The 25896-nt window shown below is 41.5% G+C and overlaps 2 protein-coding genes across 7 annotated transcripts in view; one reads left to right on the top strand and one right to left on the bottom strand.

The window, feature by feature from the left end:
• MAJIN (membrane anchored junction protein) overlaps positions 1 to 25896 on the top strand; it is a gene marked incomplete at its 5' end in the record, with an annotated part of 238719 nt that overhangs the window by 142786 nt on the left and 70037 nt on the right. The gene's annotated exons all lie outside the window — the stretch shown is intronic.
• The window catches only part of SLC12A7 (solute carrier family 12 member 7), a 99630-nt gene that overhangs the window by 47556 nt on the left and 26178 nt on the right, over positions 1 to 25896 (bottom strand). For all 4 annotated transcript variants that reach the window (XM_082234233.1, XM_082234232.1, XM_082234234.1 and 1 more), the window contains exons 2-4: positions 5330 to 5424; positions 3109 to 3231; positions 1898 to 2044 (exon numbers count right to left, since the gene is read on the bottom strand). In XM_082234233.1, coding sequence (XP_082090359.1) covers positions 1898 to 2044; positions 3109 to 3231; positions 5330 to 5424 — 365 coding nt within the window. The remainder of the gene's footprint in view (positions 1 to 1897; positions 2045 to 3108; positions 3232 to 5329; positions 5425 to 25896) is intronic.

Below are 25896 nucleotides of genomic sequence, written 5' to 3'. Positions count from 1 at the left end.
TCATCGCTCTTAACCACTACACCACACTGGAGATAGGCCACATCCTCTCAGCAGTAGGCATAACAGAGGGCATTTGCAGCAGCTCACTACCTGGAGATCCTGGGGATTGAATCTGGGAGCAACAACCCTTCAGCAAAGATACAAATACAGGAAACTACAGTTCAGAATTATCTAAACTGCCTGGCAGCCACTCTCCAGGAATTCAGCTGCTGTTTCATACCCTCCAAGATTTCTCCAATGAAAAGAGGGATGTCCTAAGGAAAAGCAGGACATTCCAGGATCGAAACACAAATAATAATAATAATAATAATAATAATAATAATAATAATAAATTTTATTTATATCCCGCCCTCCCCAGCCGAAGCCGGGCTCAGGGCGGCTAACAACACTAAAATAGTGCAACATTATAAAAACATCATAAGAATTAATTAAAATCAAAATTGATGGCAACCATAAACTAAAGTATTGTAAAGATTGCCAAAGGAGGGAGTCAGGCTGTGCCCTAACCAAAGGCCTGGTGGAACAGCTCTGTCTTGCAGGCCCTGCGGAAAGATGTCAAGTCCTGCAGGGCCCTTATCTCTTGTGACAGAGCGTTCCACCAGGTTGGAGCCGCAATAGGGAAGGCTTCTGTAAATCCAGGACTGTCCCTGGAAAATGGGGACACTTGGTCTGCTTTTGTTAACAGTGCCGCCATGCCGGGAACAACAGCTCTTTGCAGCGTGCAGCCTGTGATTCACATGTGCGTTAAGTGTGCTTCAAATGAATGGTGCAGCAGAGGTGACTTTGGATTCTGCAAAGGCTCCCTGGCTGTCCCGCTTGAAGAAGAGGAGTTTGGATTTGATATCCCGCTTTATCACTACCCGAAGGAGTCTCAAAGCGGCTAACATTCTCCTTTCCCTTCCTCCCCCACAACAAACACTCTGTGAGGTGAGTGGGGCTGAGAGACTTCAGAGAAGTGTGACTGGCCCAAAGTCACCCAGCAGCTGTATGTGGAGGAGCGGGGAATCGAACCCAGTTCCCCAGATTACGAGACTACCGCTCTTAACCACTATACCACACTGGCTTTAGCATATCCATAACACAGCCACTTAGAACATAGCAACAGAAGGACATAAACTCTGTCTATCTTGCACCCAGTCTTGCTTTACATAGCTTGCTCCCTGTAAATGCTTGAATAAAGTTACAAAACGACAATGGAAAATCACTAGAATGCAGAACAGCATTTAATAATAATAATAAATTTTTATTTATACCCCGCCTTCCCCAGCCGAGACCGGGCTCAGGGCGGCTAACAACCAATAATAAAAACAAGTTGATTAAAATACAATTTAAAAAAGATTAAAATATAACATTAAAACATTAGGATGAAGCCTCTTCACAGGAGGAGAAAGGGGAAAAAAACAGGGGGAGGGAATCAAACTGATTCTAAGCCAAAGGCCAGATGGAACAACTCTGTCTTACAGGCCCTGCGGAAAGAAATCAGATCCCGTAGGGCCCTGGTCTCATGAGACAGAGTGTTCCACCAGGCCGGAGCCAGTGTTGAAAAGGCCCTGGCTCTGGTTGAGGCTAATCGAACTTCCTTAGGGACCGGGACCTCTAGGGTGTTGCTATTTATGGACCTTAAGGTCCTCCGTGGGGCATACCAGGAGAGGCGGTCCCGTAAGTACGAGGGTCCTAGGCCGTGAAGGGCTTTAAAGGTCAAAACCAGCACCTTAAATCTGACCCTGTACTCCACCGGGAGCCAGTGCAGCTGGAAAAGCACTGGGTGAATATGCTCCCATGGCAGAGACCCGCTGAGGAGCCTCGCTGCAGCATTCTGCACCCGCTGGAGTTTCTGGGACAGCTTCAAGGGCAGCCCCACGTAGAGCTAAACATAAAAAGTGGAAGTTGTACTTACACCAGAACAGCACATGAATACAATGATGAAAGATTCAAGAACTCCTGCTGTTCCCACAATCCATGTCAGTCTCAGGAATAGGATAACTCCTAAAATGTTCTGTAGACAGGGCAGATACACACCAATGAAAGTGCCCATACGTGGAGCCTAAAAAACCCACAGAAAACATAATAGTTCGTTAGTATACTTTTTGACCAATGTATCTGGATTAAGCAAGACAGCCTTTTCCCCAAAGAAACAAATTTTCATAAAGGCTAAAAAATCCTCTGAACCGGGATGCAACCAGTAACATCTACACATAGAGAATCACAGAAATATTCAGAAACTCTTTGAGGAGCTTTTATGTTTCTCACACTACAACCTCAGAAATGTATGTCATATGCCCTAGGAAAGAAGCTTCCACTGCATACAATCAGTTACATGGCTCTCAGTCTTTCACTCAAATGTAGGTATGACCATGATCAGACAAGAACAATAGCGCAAGGCCATATCTTCTGAGAGTAGTTAACGCAACTGTAACCACAGAAAAGAAGCTATTTTGGGAAGCAAGAAAAATTGGAACTGAAGGTTAACAGTTGCCCCACCATAACAAGGAAAGCCGTATTTGGCACAGATCTAGTTGCGCTCCCTCAGAGTCTTCAACTTCAGCTGGCTCCTGACAGATTTGGATTTTGGCTGGTCTCTCTTCGGTTGCCCCCATTGTGTGAAGAATGTGACAGAGTACTACCCCCCTTGTATTCCCCTTTAGTATGCTCTGTGGCTATAGGTTGAATAATTCTAGGGCTTACTTATCATGGCCCAAAATTTTAAAGTTTGAACAAAATCTCCTATTTTGCAAGGCCCCAGAAAAAGAAATATATCATAGGTGTTACCAGCCACTTGCTCATGGCAACACCTGTTCCTTCAGTTGCCTCTATTGGCATGTTAATATCCATGATCACTGTGTCACTCTTTCCAAATCATGGAAAAGGGGAAGAGGAAAAAGAGAGTGTAGTGTGTATTCTGACACTCTCCAAAAGTAAACTTGTTGTATGTATGGCTGATAACTAGCAATATTTTAATTTTTCCTGGATGGAACTGAGAGAAATGAATCATATTTCATTTTATCATTATCGGTAATATTTATTACCTATTTTGTATGACAGACAGCCCACCTCTCCAATGAAGAAGCTCCGCTACCAAGTGTTAATTAAAAGTTTTGGCATTTGTACCTTTATTTCCTTACGTTTGCTATCTTCATCTTCTTCATGTTCTACCACTCCTTGAGTAACATTGGTATAGTTGGCTAGCTTATTAAGAAGAGATGATACCATGGGGTTGCTATCCATTTCTTCCTGTTGGGATTTTGAAAAACTTGTTAAATATCAAGGTCCAATATACAGGAACACATTTCAGAACAAACAGGAAAAAACATTATATATCTATGCATATTCTCCTGCTACAACCTTTTTGCTGTGAAATAATGAGGATTTCAAGGATTCTTTGTTATTATTGCAAAATAAAAGTTGTTAAGTTGTGTACAAAATAAAACCACGGGTCTATTTCTGCTAAGATCTTTCTTAACATGGTTAAACGTTCAAATTCAAACTCTCCTAAGTAATTCTGATGATTTTTTGTGAATAGAGTTCATGATTGCAAATTATATTTACTCAAGTTTTACATGAGATAAATGTATTTGCCATGGCAACCTCCCAGCTTTGGTGAGTGCTACTTCCTCCCTCTCCGAATAAGGCAATGACACACAAGTAGGCTTAAAGGTTGCTTAAGGTTGTTCCAATGATACAGTCAAGTTTAAAAGATGTAGAGATACAAGAAGCTAGACAAGTCACTCTGAAGGATCATTTGGAAGGCAAGACAAATGGTGTTATATTTGCTAACTGGAGCTATCTGGGATTCCATAATAAAAACAAAAAGAAGGCGGAAGTCATGCCAGGCTGGGCTGAACACACATATAGAGAGAGATATGATGTGCAAGTGCTTCCACTTACAGTTCAGGCCACTTAGAACATTAGCAAAGTTGGGAGTATTTTTTATTCCAACATGCTAGGATCAACTGTGAAGGACTGAATGAAAAACGGAAATGAGTGAAGGAAAAAGCATGCAGGGTTGGGTTGAAAAGTTCTTTAAGAATGTAAGAATACTGGAACAAGCAAATGGCCCATGTGGTCCAGCAACCTGTTTTCCCAGTACCCAACCAGATGCCTTTCAAGCACGAGAGCATTCTCCTCTCCTACAGCTTCCATCAACTAGTATTCGGAAGCACTGCTGCCTTCAACTACGGCAGCAGAGCAGAGGCATCATGGTTAGTAGCCATTGATAGCCATCTCTTCCATGAATTTATCTAGTCCTCCAAGTCATCTGAGTTGGTGGCCATCACAGTCTCCCATGGAAGCGAGTTCCATAGTTTAACTATGTGCTTTGTGAAGAAGCACTTAACTTGACTGCTAGCTCAGTTTCTAATTTCAAACAGGTGAAGCAAATCTTTCAAAATGGTTCTCTGTAAGGTCATTCAGCTTTTTATTCAGAATGCAAATGCTTCATTACAGCTGGCTGATGAGCCTCAATGGAAATGTTTGCTACAAATAAAATGAGGATGCATTTTAAATTGCATTTTAACCTGTATTTTAAATTAGTTCCCCCCCTCTCTTTTTCCCCTATTATGTTTTTACTGTGGTTTTATTTTATTGGTGTTAGCCGCCCTGAGCCCAGCTCTGGCTGGGGAGGGCAGGATATAAATAAATAAATTATTATTATTATTACTATTATTATTATTACAAGAAAGAAACTTGAGGGCTGAGTTCAACACTCCCCTGTCTTCTTCTCCCCATGTGGTCTGGAGAAGGCCTTTGCATGCATTTAGTTTCATTTTCCACAAATCCTGGCTTGTCATGTCATACAAACCAGAAATCATAGTTTAAAGCAAACTCTGCTTGGTTAAACAAGCAGCTTATTGACTCGTGGTTTGAAGTTGGCCTGTTTTGAAACAACCAAAGTTTATTTTACACCACAGCACAACAAGCCAAGGTTAGTGGAAAGTGAAACTAAACTCATTTTCTCAAACACTGGAGAGGTGGAGTGCAGAAACTCAGGACTTCCCTCAAGCTTATTCCTTGTACAGTAGCAACAAACCATGATTTAGTGTTATATATCAACATGGTAGTATTAGACTTCATAGAAGTGACAGTTTGTGGATCCCTAAGGTTATATATGCAGCTAAGTCCTGAGTAGATTCTCTGAAATTTACAAACCTAAGTTACTCATATTTAACTCAGGTTTATTAACCTCAGTGGGACTATTCTGACCCTGGTCTTACAGAATAGATTGCAAGAAAACACAGCAAGTACTGCTACTTGAATAAAAATACATAAATATAACACGTCATTACTTAGAACTTAGTAACGGGGATTTTGGGAAATAAGTTATCAAAAGTACCTCAAAAAGAGCCATATTTTTCCCTTCATAAATGTTTCCTCTCTCCATGCTGTCATTATTGATAAATGGGCTGCTTTCCCTTGGAATCCCATCACCTACCATGAAACAATAAATACAAGCAGGGTTATTTTTTAATGTACAAACAAACCAAGCATCAACCTAAAAGTAGTAATAAAAACAATCATAAGAGCAAGATGAATAAAATCACAAGATAATAAAGTTAACCATCATAATGATAATAAAAAGCTTTAAAAAGTAGCATAGAATATATGTACAAGGTTCATATTTGTATCAAAAATGCCAAATAATCATGAATGTTGCCGAATAGATCATATTTAATGGGAATACACCAACCATGTTTGGTCATATGCATCATAAGCAGTCCCCAAGCAGAAACAAAGGGGTCCACATCACCCCAGGGACTCATATTTTATGAGTCAGCTTTTTCCAGAAATGACAATAAATATGACTTGTTAAATCCACAGATGCATAGAATAACAAGATGCATCCTTTCACCCTGGAGAGATCACTAGACCAGTGGCAACCAACAGATACAGAATTAATTGTTGAGAGGTTAAGTCAACACTGACACTGTCAGAAATGGATAAGAGACATAGTTTAGCATCCAAATGACTTGTGTGCCAACAATAATATCAGTCTCCATTACAACTTGCTTTCAGAACTTGTGTATAGTTACATACCCACCATGTATGCCGATATGTTATGCTGGTGGGATTGTAAGGTATGAGAAACAAAACCACAATTATAAGCAGATATATCAAAGCATTTAACTGTAAACACAAATACTCCAGTAAGACCTTTAATTCCGTAACTCTATGTGTGACAGAACAGTATTTGTCTCCAAGTATCTGAATGAAACTTTACAGAATCTGTGGGGATTCAGACCTTGTTTTAATAAATTAAGTGACACTAAAAGTTCATATTAAACATAAATCCGCTTTTCCTGGAAGAATAGCCAACTGTCAACACCACTATAATCTGCTAGAGAGGAAAACAATTGAGAAGCTCCCCAAGAACTGAACTTTACAAGTAAAAAATAATGGAAACCTAAGCCCACTTTCATGGTTCTAGTTCCCACACTCAGCAATTTGTTATTCCACACTCCAGTGTCACCAAACACTAACCAAAGTACACAGTCAGATCACATGAGATGATGTCTATAAACTGCCCACAAAAAACCAAACTTGCAAGGATCTGTACTCTGAACTGCATGAACTCCACACAACTTTAAAGTGCAAAAGGTGCAGAATTCTTCATGTAAAACTTAGTATATGTTCCCCAAAAAATCCAAAGTTGTATGTACGGTATTAAATGGCATACAGAACATGGTATAGATATGCAGTATTTTTGGAATCACACACTTTCATTCTGCTTCATATTCAAACTCCGTTTTCCTCAAGATGCACAATTTCCCTGTGTGCATCACAATTAATTTTTTTACACTCTCCAAATGTTCTTACTTCCCAGTTTTATTTGCAGTAGTTGCTTACATAAAAAATTGTCCTTGTTAGGTGACTATAACTTTCCAGACCAGAATTTAGCATTCAAAAAAACTTTTTTCAAAGCAAATTATCTTAACCATTGCCATCTGTCAGGGAACTGACATTGGAGCTAGAGGCGGAGGGAAGGCTCTCAAATGATGCTGAAGAAGGGCCCAGCAGGGAGAGAGGCAGCTCCGCAGATGGGGAAGCAAATCAGCGCAACACCAGGGATATAGAGGGGCTGATGGGGGAATCGGCGAGAGGGCTCCAGGACTCTTCACTGGACACCAGCAGGGAGAGCACGGGTCCTCCGCTACCCACACCCACCCTGCGCAGAAGACTTCCGCGCAGAGAGAGTAGGAGGAGACTGGGTGTCAAACAACTTTTATGTTGGAAAAGATTTAAGAAACGCTCACTGACGGATTCTGCTAGCGACTGAGGCAGCCACGAAGTGAAGGGCTGCCCAGACTGAAAGGTTTAGCAAGGCAACAAAGCCTGGAGAGGCGGCAACTTACGCACGAGCAACCCATACACATTACACCATCTAATTGTCTCCTGTGACTTTCCACCCTCTTTGTGTCCAGGGTAACTATTTGGCACCTCAATGTTGTTTATGAGAGTAAAAGCAATTGCCATACAATAAAAGAACTCTAACAAATAGTAACTCTTCCCCCAAGTCCAGTTCTTTCATCACTATGACATTTTTTTTCTAGTTTAAAGGTAGGTAGCCATGTTGATCTGCCGTAGTCGAAACAAAATAAAAAAATTCCTTCCAGTAGCACCTTAGAGACCAACTAAGTTTGTTATTGGTATGAGCTTTCGTGTGCATGCACACTTCTTCAGATTTTTTTTTCTTCTAGAAATGGTTCTCCAAGAGATCAAGGATTAATGCTCAGATATGGATGAGATCTGAGGGAGTAGTAGGCATGAGAGTAGTAAATGGATGAGACAAGCCACCAACATGTAAAAGGTCAGCAAGAGCCTGTGGGGTCCTGATTTTAAGTGATTTATTTTGTGCTAGCAGTTTACTTGCAAAACTTTTATACTCTCCTCCCCACCATGTGTGGTCTCTCTAGTGTAGTTGTATTAGGAAAGCTCTTCTAGACATGATAATGAGCTTCTTTCTGCTTAGTTGCAACAGAAATCATGCTTGCAGACATCCATGAAAACAGGACTTTCAGCACCAGTGTTGTGCATACTTTCAACAAGAACTGGCTCCCTCATAATTCTACCTCATCACAACCTAACAGTATATATTAAAGGGGGATCTTTTCCAGCCTGAGAGCCACATGGCAGTGGTGGGTGGGTCCAGAAACAAGTGGATGGAGCAACACATGTACATTTTACCTTTGAGTTCTGCTCATTTTGCATTCTACCAACTCAACTGCACCTCTGAGAGAATGCGTAATGTCATTTCTGATCTCTCCTTTCATTACACATTTAGTGTCCAAAAAAGAACAGAAAAGAAGTCACCCTTCCTTACTCTCCTTATCCTTTGATTCCACTTTTGATCAAACAGGTTTGTAGTCATGAAAGACTTTCAGCCATACAAGCCAAATGTGCCTACCAATTACATATGGCAAGACTTACTCCTAAAGGAAAACAGCAGTACAGTGGTGCCTCGCAAGACGAAATTAATCCGTTCCGCGAGTCTCTTCGTCTTGCGGTTTTTTTGTCTTGCGAAGCACAGCTATTAACGGCTTAGCGGCTTAGCGGCTATTAACGGCTTAGCGGCTTTAAGAAAAAAGAAACAAACTCGCAAGACGTTTCGTCTTGCGAAGCAAGCCCATAGGGAAATTCATCTTGCGGAACGGCTCAAAAAACGGAAAACTCTTTCGTCTTGCACGTTTTTCGTCTTGCAAGGCATTCGCCTTGCGAGGTACCACTGTACTTTTTAGACCACTAAAAAAGAAAAAGAAAAGAAGATGAAGAATGAAGCAAAGACCTTTCAACCAGTTTTTCTTTCCAAAAATAGAACAACTACTGCAGGGGGAAAAACCTAAACACGGATGTAAAAACAGCCTAATACATGTTTTACAAACTGTAAAGCAATAAACTGCAAACAAAGCTTTAATAGGTTTGCCCAGACACGTTATATGAGTAGCGCTAGAAACTATCAACATCACAATGAAGATTTAACAATGTAATCAAGCGATACATTTCTGTTTTGAAAAGCAGGCAAGACAAATCTTGTATCTGTTTTGAAGTAGTTATATAGCAGATTAGCCAGATGCTGACTGGCAGAACGCTTTCAAAATAATGAACTTGTTGCATGCCAAAAAGGCAGCACACTTCCACTCTTCTATCCACCAGCTATAACAGGTATCTTTAGAATTCTTTTTTCAGCTAATGTTTGGCAATTTACAGACATTACCTGACGTCAGAGTCACAAAAATATGTTCCAACACCAATGACCATATTCAGAGCAGATCTAGATCCAGAACCACACAGCTAATGAGTACTTGACTTATTATTGTTTTTGTTGGTGGTGTTGTTATTGATTATTAAAATTTATATAGCACCCTTCACTCGCAGATCTCAGGCTGGCTCACAACACAAAAATACAACATAAAAGTAGGAAATACACGATAAAAACAAGAACTACCACTACACAAAAAACAATACCCACCACCCCTTGCACCTCCCACAACCTTTTTTAAAAAGGTGTAAGATGTTTATCAGCCAAAGACCTAGTGGAAGAGGAACATTTTCACATGGCGCCTAAAAGTGTATAATGAAGGTGCCAGGCAAGCCTTCCTTGGGAGAGCATTCCACAAAGGAGGAGCCACCACAGAAAAGGCCTGTTCTCATGTTGCCACCTTCTGGACTGCTTGTGGAGGATGGAAATGAAGGAGGTCCTCAGATGATGATATCAGGGTCTAGGTAGGTTCATATGGAGAGAGGCAGACCTTGAGGTATTGCGGTTCTGAGCCATTTAGGGCTTCATAGGTCAAAATCAGCGCTTTGAATTGGGCCCAGAAACTCATTGGCAACCAGTTCAGTTGGACTAGGATGTGTAATATGCTCAAACCGTCTTGTCACGGTGAGCAACCTGGTCACCAAATTCTGCACTAGCTGAAGTTTCAGAACCGTCTTCAGAGGTAGCTGTACAGATAACATGTTGCAGTAATTCTAAACCTAGGTGTTACCAGACCATAGACAACAGTTGTTAGGCTATCTCTGAACCACTAACAGTGCCTCAATCTTATCTGATTGAGCTTCAGTTTGTTGGCTCTCATCCACTCCTTTACCAAGGCAAGACAATGGTCCAGCATATCCACTGCCTCACCTGCAAATGTAAAGGAGAAGTAGAGCTGAGTGTCATCAGCATATTGTGACAATGTACTCCAACCCTCCAGATGACCCCAACTCAGTGGTTTCATGTAGATTTAGAGGATAAAATTGAACAGTGAGAAACCCTACTGAAGGCTCCACGGGGCTGAAGAACTCTCCCCAAGCATCACTCTCTAGAAATGTCCATCCAAGTAGGACTGGAACCACCATAAAGCAGTGCCACCCACCCACCCACAACTCCGCTGCACAAGGATATCATTGTCAAGGGTATTGAACAATGCTGAGAGTCGAGAAGATGTAACAGGGACACACTTTCCCTGTCTTTCTCCTAACAGAGGTCTCTGTATAGAAAGCAGGTACACTCACAGAAGAAAGCCCTCAACAATCTCAATGAGCTATATATATAATAATTTAAGAGGTATTTCTTCAGACAGGCAGCATCCAGTCTGTGCAGGGCTTTAAAAGGTCAGAATCAGCATTTCTGCCTGCTTGTCTATAGGTACACTTCAGTGTTCGTATTTACGACCTGTATATCTGTTTCCTTCATGCTGGAACTCTAAATGGTTTATTTCAGAGTCCTAAGAGATACTCCTTCCAAGTACAGTGGTGCCTCGCAAGACGAAATTAATCCGTTCCGCGAGTCTCTTCGTCTAGCGGTTTTTTCGTCTTGCGAAGCAACCCTATTAGCGGCTTAGCGGATTAGCACTATTAGCAGTTTATCGGCTATTAAAGGCTTAGCAACTATTAAAGGCTTAGCGGATTAGCGGCTAAAAGGCTATTAGCGGCTTAGAAAAAGGGGGGGGAGCGGAAAAAAATCGGAACACTCGCAAGACGTTTTCGTCTTGCAAAGCAAGCCCATAGGGAAAATCGTCTTGCGAAGCAGCTCAAAAACGGAAAACCCTTTCGTCTAGCGGGTTTTCCGTCTTGCGAGGCATTCGTCTTGCGGGGCACCACTGTAATGACTGGATAGACATATGCGTAGCTTAAGCAAGATTGCCATGTACGGCTATGGGAATGTATGTATAGCTATGGGAAAGGCTTTATTACATGATAAAAATAGTGAAAGGTTAAGGAAATACGCCACCAAATATACAAAAGAATTAAGATGAAATATATCAAACAACTGATAGAATTAGTAGGTGCAGTGTCATTAATAATAATAATAATAATAATTTATTATTTATACCTCGCCCATCTGGCTGGGTTTCCCCAAGTGTTAAGTGGAAATAATAAAAACAGTAAAACATCTTAAGGACTGCAACATACATTCTTCAAAAACAAAGAAGGGTTATCAAGACTTTTAAACTGGATTATTATCCACCTGGCTTGCCTTTAAAAAAGTGATGGTTTCAGGCTCAGATGCCAAGCAAACATGTTCTGAGTTATGCATTGCTTGCCTCCTGAGTTCAATTTGGGTTTTGAAAAGTTCTTGGGCTGCAGAAAATATGAGCAAATATTAAATGCTCTCATTTTATTACCTGAAGTGAAAATTGATTTGAGAATGTTGAGAAACGATTACAAATATGGAAAGAGAGGGGCAGAATAGAACACAGGAATGGAGGGAAGGCTAAAGCTGAGAGAGGCTGGAAATGGAGAAAAGAAGATGGAAGGGGGGAGAGGTCCTCGCTTCCTCACAGCCCCCACCCCACTTTATGAAATGTCATAGACAAATATTGAGGCAACTGAGATAGTATGAACTGCTGAATGATGCCATATAAAAAGGAAGCAGTCCTCTGCAAAAAGAGCAACTTGTTTACAGGAACATTTCTAACCTCTGTAATTCACAACAAAGTGAATTAATATACTAATGTGACCAAATTTATTAGGAAAGTCTTCCATTCTAAAGATAACGCTGAAATTTAGGCCTCATATCTAAGAAAGGGACACGAGTGCTAAAAGAAAAAGTAGTACACACAGCTGAAGCCTTTGCTTGATGTTTTTATTGTAACAATTCCTTCACAGGGCCAGCATTTTATCTACAATGGAGGTGTTAAAAACAGGCTTACATGATTTCAGTTGCGCAAATTAGATGGGGAGGAGGAAGGTTTGCCAATTCAAATAGGTTAGTAACAATCTATTAACTTTCAACAACATGATTTTAAACAAATACAATCCTTTGCAAACCAATTTTCCTAGCTTCCTTATCTACAGGCACCTGCAACAAACAGAACAAAAATAAAGAGCATGACTATCCTGTTGACCTCTGAGCCTAATGAGTCTTATCCTTAGGAAGCCTATAAATCTTATTTAAAAAATCCTCAGCATTACACATCCTCAGAAAAGGAAGGATTATTCCTCATTAGCCCATTTGTATTAGTGTGACAAGGTATAGCATATCTCATGTTCAAAACACAACACTTTAGGTGTAAAAGGAAACAAGATTTCTACCTGAAACTTAGTAATGGAACAGTTTAGCAGCCAACAAGCAAACAGGACTTGTCTTCTGAAGCACCTCTTTCACAAACACTAGAGGAGGTCAGAGGAAATTGTGAAACACTTTTAGTGGGACTTAAAGCACACTTAAGAATGCGTTTGACTGTAACAAAGACAAATAATGTCAGCACCTACAGTAAATACAAAATTGTGAGCTGTAGGCAGTATGAAATAGCAACGTAAGTGCACGTAAAATAAGACCTGTGATCACAGCAGCTTTTGGGCAGCCGATTATGACCTGTTCTCATACCATACTAGTTACAGATTTAAAATTTTAATACAGTATACACAAATAGAGATAGTAATACTGATTAGTATTGCTAGCATTGTTTGGATTGTGTGCAAGCTTGTTCACCAGCTGAAATCTTCCCCACAGGCCTGAAGTAGATAAATAGGTACTGCTCCAGCGGGAAGGTAAACGGAGTTTCCATGCGCTGCTCTGGTTTGCCAGAAGCGGCTTAGTGATGCTGGCCACATGACCCGGAAGCTGTACACTGGCTCCCTCGGCCAATAAAGCGAGATGAGCGCTGCAACCCCAGAGTCGTTCACGACTGGACTTAACTGTCAGGGGTCCTTCACCTTTATTATATTCTTGCATTGTATATTTTATTGCACTTTGAGGTTTACTGCAGTCTGCCTTGAGCTATTCGGCAAAAGGAAGGGAATAAATATTTTAATTTAATGAACAAGTCTCTAAACCCAACTATTCCCCATGTCACTGTTTGTCCAACCCCAATGCTGCAGAGTTCTGCCTAAACCTACTGTAACAACCTCAATCAACACATGACAATCTGCAAATGCTAACAAACTCTGAATCATTAAGATTCCTAGACAGTTATGCCAGCTCTGCTATTGTGCGATAAGTATTCCCATCAATAGGAACAAGGAATTTCGGATTACTTAACAGTCTTCTGAACTCCAACGTACACTTTATTTTTAATCTTGGGTCACTGACACGTTTCTCTGTAAATTCCATCCAACGAAGTCCCTGCTGCTGCCATTTATATTAGTCTCCTGGACTTCTCAGTGATATTCAATACCATCAACAATGATATCTTCCTGGATCACTTATATGGTTTGAGGTCTGGGTCGCACATTTCATTTCCATCTTCAGATCCCAGGGAGGCTGTAGAAGTCTTACATGGGCAATATTGGGATGGAGAAGGCGAAACAAATCAAAATTAAATCCACGTAAGATGGAGGAATTGTGAGTCAGGCCATTGACTGCTCCAGCAGGTGGTTTACAGCTGGTCCTACATGAAGATCCAAGTTCACAGTTTGGGAGTCCTTCTGAATAACATGCTGACAGATGGCATCAACAGCCAGAGGTGGACTTCTTCAGCTTTGCCCTGTAGGTCAGCTGCATCTCTATCTAGAGAGGTCTGGCCTAGCACAGTAACCTTTGCCCTAGTGAAGTCCAGGCTTGACTACTGTAACTTGCTTCATGTGGGGCTGCCTTTAAAGATAGCTCGGAAGCTTCAGCAGGTAGAAAATGCCACTGCTAGTCCCAACAGATGATAGATGGCCAGATCAAACAAAGCACTCTTATCAGCTGCACTGGTTGCCACTGCACATCTGGGCCCATTTTAAGGTACTGGTTTTAACCTTTGCTTGTCACCAAAAATCAGTGAGCTGTAATATGAAAGAAAGGGCATTTTCTGTGGTAGTCCCTGCTCTGGAACTTCCTACCTGTTGACATTTGGAAGTCCTGTACAGTCCAATCTTTTCGTAAAGCTGTTTCAAGTGGCTTTTGGACTGGTAAATTATTCACCTGTGTGGATCTTTTATTGCTAATTTTCTCCGCTATATTTTATAGAACAACTTATCTGAAATGTTCTTTGGGAATGTTAGGGTTGCTATTTTATTCTGTTTCAGTCGATGTATTCTTATTTTACTATGTAAACTGCTTTGGATGATTTTTTTTACTTCTAAAGGCAACATATAAATGTTTAAAATAAATAAAATAAAAATAAATATCGCCTATCTCAAGATAAAATAAAGATTACACAAGAATACCTCATCTTGCCACTGGCTAATGACACTTCCAATTCAAATTACATTTCTAGGCCATAGATTGGTATGTAGCCGGCATGCGTTTGTTGGACTACAATTCCCATCATCCCTGACTTCTCGCTATGCTGGCTGGAGTCTATGAGAGAAGGAGCCCCAAACCTGTAAGCCTCCTGGTCTTGTACAGACCTGTAAGATCACTAGGCCTGGGCAATATATCACCCAGGACCCGTATGGAGGCTGCTGAGCACGCGGAGGGAGAAACAAACTAGCCGGCAGAGGGACTCAAGTGGCAGCAGTTTCATCAGCGATATACCGCTGGTGAAACCGCCATCGCACTCTGCCCAGGCAGAGGGAGAAACAAGCTTATACCGCTTGTTCCTTCTTCCACTTCTTTAATCTGCTTGGCTGAGGAGTGCCCTCGCCTCAGCCAAGCAGTTTTATGGAGCCCCTGACCTGCCACTGGCTCACATGGGCCAGTGGTGGGATGGGGGCTCTGTTAAAGTGCTCCCCCTTCCCAGCTGAGAGAGCCCCGACCTCGCTCCTGCTTGCACGAGAGTAGGCGCGGGATCAGGGCAGCACAGCTGAGAAGTGCAAGCCCGCCTTTCCCAGATGAGAAAGGCCTGGTGTGCAGAGCCAGAAAGATGGAGCCCATCCTCCCAGTGAAAGGCAGCAAGGCAGTGTAGGGGCTCTTTGATGCTGCTGGCGGTTCCAGAGTTGACCAGCAGCCCCTCGCAAAATGCAGAAAGGGTGGCTTTGCACCCCACGCCTTACGGAATTCAGCAGGTGGGCTGTGTCCTTTCTCCTGGGGTGAATGACACCCCCCCCCGGGAAAGAGGCAGCACACCCGCACGGGCGAAGGCCAAGGCAGTCAAACGCAAGGAGCCTGACAGGCTTGGTCTGTCTTCGGGGAGTGGGGAGCAAGCAGGCAAGGTAGCTTGCCCGCCCGCCCGTCATCGAAAGTGGAGGGAGCCTGGCCAAGGCGCCCTGAGTCCCCTGCTGGTTGCGTGCTAGCTCCGCTGGGGACTGGAGCTCACCTGTCCCCCAGCTGAGCAGTAGGCTTGAGCCAGCTATATTGGCCTCAGACTGCGAGGTGCTGGGGTGAAAACGCCTCAGTTCCCATGGTGAGAGTTGCAGCAGTTTCACCCAGTACCTCGCCAGTTGGTGCTGATGCAGCTTTTCTCAACATCACTGTTTATCACTACACTGTGATGTTGAAAACCCAACACTGCCCAGCCCTAAGGATCATCTGGGGAAATTTTACTTATCACAGGTTAAAAAGGTAAAGGTAAAAGTACCACTGCCCATACGGGCCAGTCTTGCCAGACTCTAAGGTTGTGCGCTCATCTCACTCTATAGGCCGGGAGCCAGCGCTGTCCACAGACACTTCTGGGTCACGTGGCCAGCGTGACAAGCTGCATCTAGCGAGCCAGCGCAGCACACGGAACGCCGTTTACCTTCCCGCTAGTAAGCGGTCCCTATTTATCTACTTGCACCCGGGGGTGCTTTCGAACTGCTAGGTTTTCAGGCACAGGGACCGAGCGATGGGAGCGCACCCCGCCGCGGGAATTCGAACCACCGACCTTTCGATCGGCAAGTCCTAGGTGCTGAGGCTTTTACCCACAGCACCACCCGTGTCCCTCTATCACAGGTTGGTGATCCAAAGAAGGGCATTTCCCACCATTACCCTTGTACTGTGGAATTTCCTTCCCTCTGCCCTATGTGAAAGCTTGCGCACCAGCTGCTTCAGGTATATTGTAAAAACATATTTTTGTCTAGGCAAAGTAAAGCAGCAACATCTGGAAGGCACCAGTGGTTAGTCACACAACTCACATCTGATATCAATTCAAGAGTTGGAATTCAGAGGCCGTTGTCCCATAATAACCAACAATATCAGTACCCTGACTTAGTCCCAGTTGAAACCAGTGAGACTAAGGCATGCTTTAAAAGTGCAGTATTGAAGCCTAGGGAAATAAAAGTGATAGTTCTGCAGCTAAAAAAAATGAAAGATGTGTGGCAATATACACCAAATATTTGTAACCATTGTTTGTATATTGACTTATTGTGCAATATCACCCACTGCTAGGCATATTAAACCTAGGGTTTTAGTGAGGCGACTGTACAAACTCTGCAGAAGGTTGCAAAAATTTCCCAGCTGTTCAAAGCTATTTGGTCTAAAGTGTGAAATCCTATTAAATCAACAAGCCTTTGTCACATCAATAAACTACCATGAAACAGACTGTGAGGATAGAAGCTCCCATGTCTCAGCATATATGCATCACACAGCAAATTGTGTGAAAAGGAAAGGATCAGTGATCCTTCTCTTCAAGTAATTTTCCACGCTGGCAAGGGATGCAAAAACTGCCATGGCTGGTTTGAAATTCATTGATAGTGATGGATCTCAACAGGGGGAACATATTAAAATCTGAAATCAAATGAGCCAGTCTGCTCTGAAAAATATATTGGGGGCATCCAACTAAACAGTTCCACTAGCGTAAAGACTTTTAGCTGTGCAATGCAGCTTCCCCAACCCCTCCTCTCCCAGTGACCCCCTAAATTTGTTCTGGGGATTCCACCAATCCTTTGAAAAAGATTTAAGGGGCATATAGAGGGCACATGGGGAAAGTTGAGTGCAGACAAGTTCCACTGCACAACTAAAAGTCCTTGCACCAGCAGAACTGTTAAGTTGGATATCATCCATTGCTTATATCCTGGCCTCATTCTACAGTAACCAACAGGTTTCAACTTGGAAGACAAACCATTCCATTCCTATAATATTAATTCACATTCTTCCACAACCATTTCCACCCCGACTTGTACTGCTGCCTCTGGATGAATAGCTCGCAACTTTCTGCCCTCTACATCCTTGCTTGCCTATTCTCCTACCCAGACCATGGTCTTCTACATCCACCTCTGTGCCACTCCGCAGGCTGAAAAAAGGAACCCTGCCCAGAAGAATCTGGGGAAATGCTATCAGAGAACCTCAAACCTGTTGGGAGCTCTCACAACCCACCTGGCTCTCTTTATACCAAAGAAATGGGCTGGATGATACTAGGAAGCTATGAGGGGAGAGGTGTTCCTAGTTTTCTTAAAAGGCCAGCCATGATGAGCAGCAATAGGCAGCACACAAGCTCAGACATTAGGCAAGAGAACAGCTTGGATGGAAGCTGCCTGTCCATTAAATGATTAACGGAGGGGTGGGGGGAGGCTGTTGTGGTCTCTCTTTTTGCAAGGTTGTTTTTGAGAACATTGTTTTACGATTGATTATTACGATCATAATGTTTCTAGTGTTTATTATATCCAAGAAGCATCTTACATAGTTTATGAACTCTTCCAGCACAACTTAATAACAAAGTTGAACCATCCACTTTAGAAGCAATTATAATCTTCTATACTGGTGCTCCTTGAAATATGAAGAATCAGTTTAATTGATTGGCCACTTGCCAGTTCCACCAAGGAAAGCTAAAATTATCAAGGATTGCTATATTTAACATCTTATTGGATAACCAGCAACAACAGACTTTAATAGCGGCAGATTTGTGTGCTCTTACACCTTTTCTGATGAGAACACAGGAAGTATGTTCAAATAAATGGGAGCAAAACAAGTACTGTACCACATTAATAAAAATGTGTATAGTTTTATTTTTAAAATAACTAAAAAATTGCCAGGATAGATTTATATGTTGGTAACTGAGTAAACTGGGGGCTAATAATTCTCCATCTTGGTGGATTTGAGTTGTTAGTTACAACTTAAAACACAACTGCAATGGAAGCTATTCAGTAAAGGACTTGTGAAGCAACTCCTCATAGTAATTTTCACATTTTTTGACCATGCAAAAACCAACGCTTATAGCTATAAGGATTGTACTGTAAATGAGTGTCCCAAACTGTGAATTGTGAGATGGGTTTAAGTGTGTACTGAAAAGACACAATAGTCTTTTCAGATTTTCCCTTGTATACAAGGGCTAAAAAGTTACACAGGAAAGGGACACATGTATAAGCCCTGCCCTCAGAACCACCAGGTGCACAGCCTCCTCTTGAGATGTTCACACATCTACGGTCTGCAGGGTTTCAACATATATTCTTCCAAACATACTTAGAAGCCTTCTTGCAATTGAAAGCATGGTTCAAAGCATAAATCGTTATCATTTCCATAGGAACAAATTATCTTCCCCTAGAAACAATTTAGAAGTGCCTGGAACACCTGTTTGTTTAAACCTAGTCTGTCCTGATAATGTATAAAAACCCTCCCTCTAGTTCATTGCTTGGTTCTTGACATTGCTATGGACCTCTGGTTGGAAGCCTTGGTTGGCCAAGGGGCCAGGTAGGAATTTTTATCCAACTGGCGAACTGGCACCGGCCACTTGGTTTTTCGCCTACCTCGTAGCAAATCGTCACAACTTTTTGGTATTGGTGGTTAGGCATTGGAATATGTTTGTGTATTGGAGGGCAGGGTGTGGCCATCGCCTACCCGTCCACTTTATGGGTATTCCGGTAAAGGAATCCGGCAGTCGTGGATCCTGTCCGATGCCCTTGCTAGTGGCTAGGGCCATGGCATGACCCCCGGTGACATCAGGGGGAGCTTTCAGTTGTATTTGCATCAACAGGCTATTCCCACTGGTGGTTAACCCTTGATAGACTCACCCCTCCCTGAGGGGGTGGAGTCACTTGCTGGGGTTTATCCAAAGCCTAAGCCAATACCTCTCACATGCTGTAATCAATAAAGTTGTGGCCTTTTTTAGCCCATTAACCTTATACAGTGGTACCTCGGGTTACATACACTTCAGGTTACATACGCTTCAGGTTACAGACTCCGCTAACCCAGAAATATTACCTCAGGTTAAGAACTTTGCTTCAGGATGAAACAGAAATCGTGCTCCGGTGGCGCGGCAGCAGCAGGAGGCCCCATTAGCTAAAGTGGTGCTTCAGGTTAAGAACAGTTTCAGGTTAAGAATGGACCTCCAGAACGAATTAAGTACTTAACCCGCGGTACCACTGTATATCGTGTCCATGTGGTTTTCTTATCCTCAAGCGGGTGGCGGGTCCTTGAATTACAACTCATCACATTCACAGACCCTGTCAATGCAGCTCAGACAGTTACAATGCAATCCTATACAGATCAACTGAGACCCACTGAGATCAATGAAGCTTACTCCCAAGTAAGGAGTACAGAATGCAGCCTAAGTTTTAAGCTGTTACACAGCTGACTGTCAAGATCCATTCTCTTGATCTGGTTAATTCATGTAAGGCTCTCTAGATTAGCATACAAATAGTGCAGGTGAGCTTGATCATAACTGCTAGAGCTTGGCTGCTGTTAAATTACCATGGCTGACCCTGAAAAAATAGCTACTTGGTAGACCACATTTTAAACTGATAGCCATGAATTTAGCCAATCAACTTTGTTAGATACTGACATAGTCTGAGTACTGCAAACGATGCAATAGAAATAATCTCTTCGAATACAGCATTGCTGAAGTCATACTTGTACATTAACCTCTCTACTCTGCACATCTATACAGAAGATCTTTCAGAGCAATAAACATGTCTCAACATACATATTGGGGCCATGAAAATGTCCTTCAGCAGTCCTAAAAAACATTGCATTCCCCTCCAACTATTTACAACATACCTTGTAATATACTACCTAAAACTAAACTCTAGTGTTGGTACTATAAAGACTATATGATTCCCTTCAGTCCTGTTTTCTGCCTCACAGAGAATCTGTGCATTCCAAATAGTGATGGAGTCAGAACCAACTACTAGAATTTGTATTTTGAAAAATGGAGGGTTTCTTCTTTGTTCTAGTAGCCATGATGCTCCTTCAAATCTGTTTGACATCTGATAAAACTAATCTAATTCCATCTACATAACCCCATCTGCAACAACCTCAAACTGTTAAAAATTGCAGGCTGCCAGGCATGCTGCCCTTTCCCAGCTACTTATCCACTTTTTGTTCAACATATACTGTAAGGAAGAAATCTGGAGAATTTGAAAGCTTTTTTCTTGGCATTTTGCCATTCTGGTTGGTCTAGTAAAGGTACTGTGGATTGTTCCGTGGATCTTCCTTTTGAAACTAGTAAATCGTTCAAGGGAAGGAACAGTAATAAGTGCATAGTTAATATGACCTTGTAAATCTGAGGTCAGAGAGTAAAGTGCATACTTTGGCACCTTGCCAGTATTCAGAGATTTAAAAGCCTGCCTTAATGTATTGCTATGGGCTTTAGAGCTTAACCTCAGTTGAAAATAAAGTTTTCAGGTATGATTATCTACTTTCTATACAGCTACTGTTATGTTGTCCTTGCAGCAACAGTCTTGGAGCATAATATATCTAACAAGCTCAAGGTTTTGCGGTGCCTTTTACGTGATGGTTTTACCAAACCTAAACACAAGCCTCAAACAGGAGTTTCTCTTTGGTTTCTCTTTGAACTTTTCACCCTATAAATAAGAAAACTCAAAACCAAGAAATGTCTAACAAAGGCATCAATGAATCTCAATGCAAGACAAGATCAAGTAGTTGGCAACCTGTTTCCATTATTATAAATGTGGTGTATTTTTTTTAAATAACTAAATAACATGACAATTATATCATGTATATTGATTAAATTTGATCTTTAAGAGAGCCAGTGTGGTGTAGTGGTTAAGAGCGGGAGTCACGTAATCTGGGAAACCGGGTTCGTGTCTCCACTCCTCCACTTGCAGCTGCTGGGTGACCTTGGGCCAGTCACACTTCTCTGAAGTCTCTCAGCCCCACTCACCTCACAGAGTGTTTGTTGTGGGGGAGGAAGGGAAAGGAGAATGTTAGCCGCTTTGAGACTCCTGAAGGGGAGTGAAAGGCGGGATATCAAATCCAAACTCTTCTTCTAATATAAAAAGTTAACCAAGCCCCTTCATCATAAGAGTTTTTTTCAGAACCATCCAATAAGTCACAAAATACTAAGCAAACTTTTGAGTTCTCCAGCATTCTTACTTTGCTGTATGTCAAACAGAGAGGTGAGGCAGTACTGAGAATGATGACGGAGCCCGCAAGTCTGCAATCTGGGATCTTAAGAGTCAAACAAAGCAACAATTCCCCACCACACACATAATCTTCATTTACCTTTCACAACCCGTTCCAAGCAAAGTAACATTAAGATAAATAGACAGGAAGACAAAGGCATGCTGAGGCACACTATTTAAAGAAAGGCAGCACAAATATTTTGATCACTAAATAATCAAAGCTTAAACAGAAAGCTTGGTGTTTTAACCTTCACTTTTTGAATACACATAAGTACCTTTCATCTAGGAAATCTAAACTCAGATGAAACACCTACAGCCCAGGCTAGATGTGATGACAACAGAATCCAGTATTTTAAGGTAGGTCTGATCCAACAGGAGCAAGATGTAAGACCAAAGAAGCACACAGGCTGGGGGGGGGGAATAAATCCCACCCCATGACCATACCACCTCCCTCTAGGTGTTTTCTCCCAGTGGAACTGAGCTGGTATGAGAATGAAGCTGAAAGAAAGCAGCAGGAGGGGAAGAGCGCTGAGAGAGGTCAGATCAGTACACTGGTCTAAGCACTGTGCTAACATACAAGTAGAAGTTTTTAAAATGCTCTTGAATTACAAAAAAGGCATATGTTTATAGTGCATTTGATCTTCTACGTCTGTGCAAGACTGCTCTTGACAGCTAATTCCCAGGGACTTGTGGGGCTTTCAGTTCCTCATTGCTACTCCAATGGCAGCCTCCATCCCCACTATTTCTACATGACAATCTATTTCTCACACAGTTTGTTAATCTTCTTAGTTTACTGTTGGCTTAATTGTTTTTAAATGGTTTTAAAAAATAGTTTTAACTGTTTTTGTTGATAATTTTAATATTTCTTGCAAACCGCTTAATTGTTTTGTTACAATCAAGCAGTACATAAATTTTGCAAAATAAACAAATAAGGGGCAAGTCCTGTCTCAGTTCTTTGAGTGTAAATTTGCATACATATACAGGTGCTCCAGCTGACATTGCGTATGGAGACTTGCAAAAAGCTTTTGACAAGTACCTCACCAAACAATCCCAAGTAAACCTAGCAGTCCTAGAGTTGTGGTAACAGAATACTTGGGCCTGATCTAGCAGAGTTTTTATGCTTATATCTGTCAGGAGGGTGGCTCCATGGGCACTGCTCCTCAATGCTGGCTGCTCCTAGCTTAGCCATTAATTCACTACATGACTTTAGTAAAGCAATTATTCTCGTAGTCTAAACACAGTAATAATAATAACTGGTCTTAACAGCAGTAGCAGCTGCATAGCTATGTGGGTGAGCCATACCCAAACATTCTCCACCTGCAATGGCTCCTGTGTTGAGCGTAAAAGCCTTAAGTCGGGTTTTAAGTGTCTTTGGCCAAAAATGCACAGAAGGAATCCTGATAGTGCAAAGTTCCAAATGTGAGGAGGTTTCTAACCACATTCAGTCAAACATGCTGAGAATATCCCTTGACACCTGCTCAATTCAGGAAAGTCAGGTGTGTAGCAGGTGGGCAGAACACTGCTTCACGCCAGAAGCTATTAAACTGGTGTACAATAAGATAAAATGTGATAAAATATTAGAAATATGAACTCCAAAAATAATAAAACAATTTCTAAAAACTCTAAAAGCAGTAAAGCCATTTCTAGATTGCAAAACTGATATTCCATAAATCAACTGGCTCACACTTCAAGGAGAGTCTTCTTATCCAAAAACACATTCAAATGTCAAACCTAAATGTCAAATTGCTAGATGCTTGTCTAATTCCATTTGGTAACTGATTCTAAGGGGTTGGAGATGCAACCCTAAAAGCCTTGTTTCTAGTACAAACTAAGTGCACTCCTGGGGCATATAGTACCGTTAGTACTGCCCAATCTGAGGGGTACACTTGCCAGGTAGGCTGAATAACCTGGTTCCAAGTTGTTTAGGGCTTAAAATCGTAAAAGCAAATCTTTGATCTGCATCTAGTAGCATATTGGCAGCCAGTGCAGCTCCCACAGCAAATATGTTAAATGGTGTTGACAGAATGCACCAGTCAACAAGCAACTCTCTCTTTTAAAAACTGCAGATCTTCACCAGCTATTGGATCTTACTACTGTACAGTACTTAAAAGCTTTGAAGCTTCTACTTGGACTCAGGCATACCCCAACTTCTCATTCCCCAACTGTTTTGTCAGAATAATGAAAAAGGCATAGCTGATGGCTATGTTTCAATCAGTTCTTACTCAAGTCTCTATCTCTTATGCTAGATCCGTGAACATAGGAGTGGGCTACCACAATACATTCCAACAGAGAGCCACACGCTGGATCAACTGTCAAGCTGTCTCCTCTAACAGCTGCTATACAAACAGTCCTGAATATCTTAGATTCTTTAGAGAACAATCACACTAACTGCATTCGTTTGTGGTGATTCTCTTATTTGGCACAGTTTAAGGAAGCAAGGTTCACAACAGCCTTACAAACATAATAATTTCACTTTGTCTCAAAAATAACTTTTTCACTCGCACTATTTACTATTTGGAAGGTCCAAATATTGCTACACAGTACCAGTAGCACTGGGCAGAACTGAGAGATCCGATTCAAAATCCCAGCTCAGCCACAGACTTGGTGAGTGGACTTAGGCTAACTCCCCCTTCTCATTTTCAGACCATCATTTGCAAATCATTTGAGCAATAATAGCCTGCCACAAATAATTGTTATGAAGAAAAATTATATCATAGCACATTTTGTAGAAACTTTTTTTTCTCCTTAAAGCCTGCTACGTACAATTTGCATAGCTGTCAACTTTTCCCTTTACTTGCGAGGAATCCTATTCGGAATAAGGGAATTTCCCTTTAAAAAAGGGAAACGTTGACAGCTATGAATTTGTTGACCTATTACTCCTTTAAGCTGGAGTTCACTGGAGCCATTTCCCCTTATTCAAGAACATTCCTACTTCTGCTCTACATATCAACACATATATTGATTTCTACATGAATTATGATAGGTTAGGTGCTGTGATGTACAAATATTTTCCTTTCTTTGGTTCACATTCTTTTCACCAGCCCCGAGCCTTCAAAATCTGAAAAACAACAACTAATACCCTGATCTTTGTAAGAATAACCACAGAACCCAGGTATAATGAGATTATAGGCACATAGAAGTATTGTTTAAGGTTAAAACTTTCTCATGGGTCAACCAGGGTTCAAACATACCGGAAGGATATCAAATACACATTAGTAAATTGCCTTTTGCCCTTTAATGGCACATTTCAAGCACTGATTACACATTTGACATTAAAAAGTTTATTTATACCACAAATGTGAACCGCATTGGCAACACTCGTATCAAGAGAAAAGTATAACCAGCTAGCCTAGTTTCAGCGATTTAGATGAACTGCTCTGCTACCACTAATATTTTGTACTAGTGTCTATGAGAGCACAGGGATCCTCTGAGTCAGACCAAGGGTCTGTCTAGTAGGATCGGGCAGCATGTCTCCAGCTCTCCATAGCTTCAGGCAACTACCAGTCAAGAACCTAGAAATCCACCTTGAAGGCATATTCAGACAAATTCAGACACATTGTACTATTGAGTCATGATCACACCCCAATTTTCTAACAATACTGGGCAGGTCAGAATCATTTGGTACAGTGCCCACCCCCACATATAATAAGGAACCTTACAATACTCCAAAGGCCTGTTAATTCACCCCTAAGAGAATTAAGCCACTAGAATCCTCATGGAATGAAGCTCTTCAGGTTTCAAATGAAAGGGGGGAATCTAAAAAGTTTAAGGTGACTAGTCTGCAGTCTCTTATTTATTCAGCTAAATACACAGACTTGACAGAATAACAGAGCTACAACCTGTGTGAGTGTGTACGGGAATATTAATGGCAAGCTTATAATACTGTTGTCAAAGTGTATTTTGCATGCAAGTCGTAACTTAAAGTCACACTGATCTAGTGACTACTTTTCTGAGGTATAATTTTACTACTGAAGAAAAGCTCTAGCTTTCTTTTACAATTTAACTATAAGTTCAAGTTACAGTTTTAAGTATTCTTGAGGTCTGCTATTTTACCTACAAGATCAAACACTGCTTTGTGTGAAGCTACATATGCATTTTGCAACCTGTGTATGGAGGTATATAAAAATTTAGGGAAGTTGAAGCCTTCACAACTAACACAGTTCAGCATAACATAAACTTTCCTAATTACAGCTAGACAACAGACAACAAAGTAATTTATGTACTTAAAGCTGTTATTTCAAATAACATTCTCTTGAATGCATTTAGCTCAAAGTTTAATTACAAAAAAGTAAATCAGACTAAAACACTACTTAAAAGAACATTTCAGTAGGA

This window comes from Podarcis vaucheri (assembly GCF_965113315.1).
Source record: "Podarcis vaucheri genome assembly, chromosome: 8".
Taxonomy (NCBI): domain Eukaryota; kingdom Metazoa; phylum Chordata; class Lepidosauria; order Squamata; family Lacertidae; genus Podarcis; species Podarcis vaucheri.
Note: the sequence above shows the minus strand (reverse complement) of the source record. Positions and strands in the feature narration are given on the sequence as shown.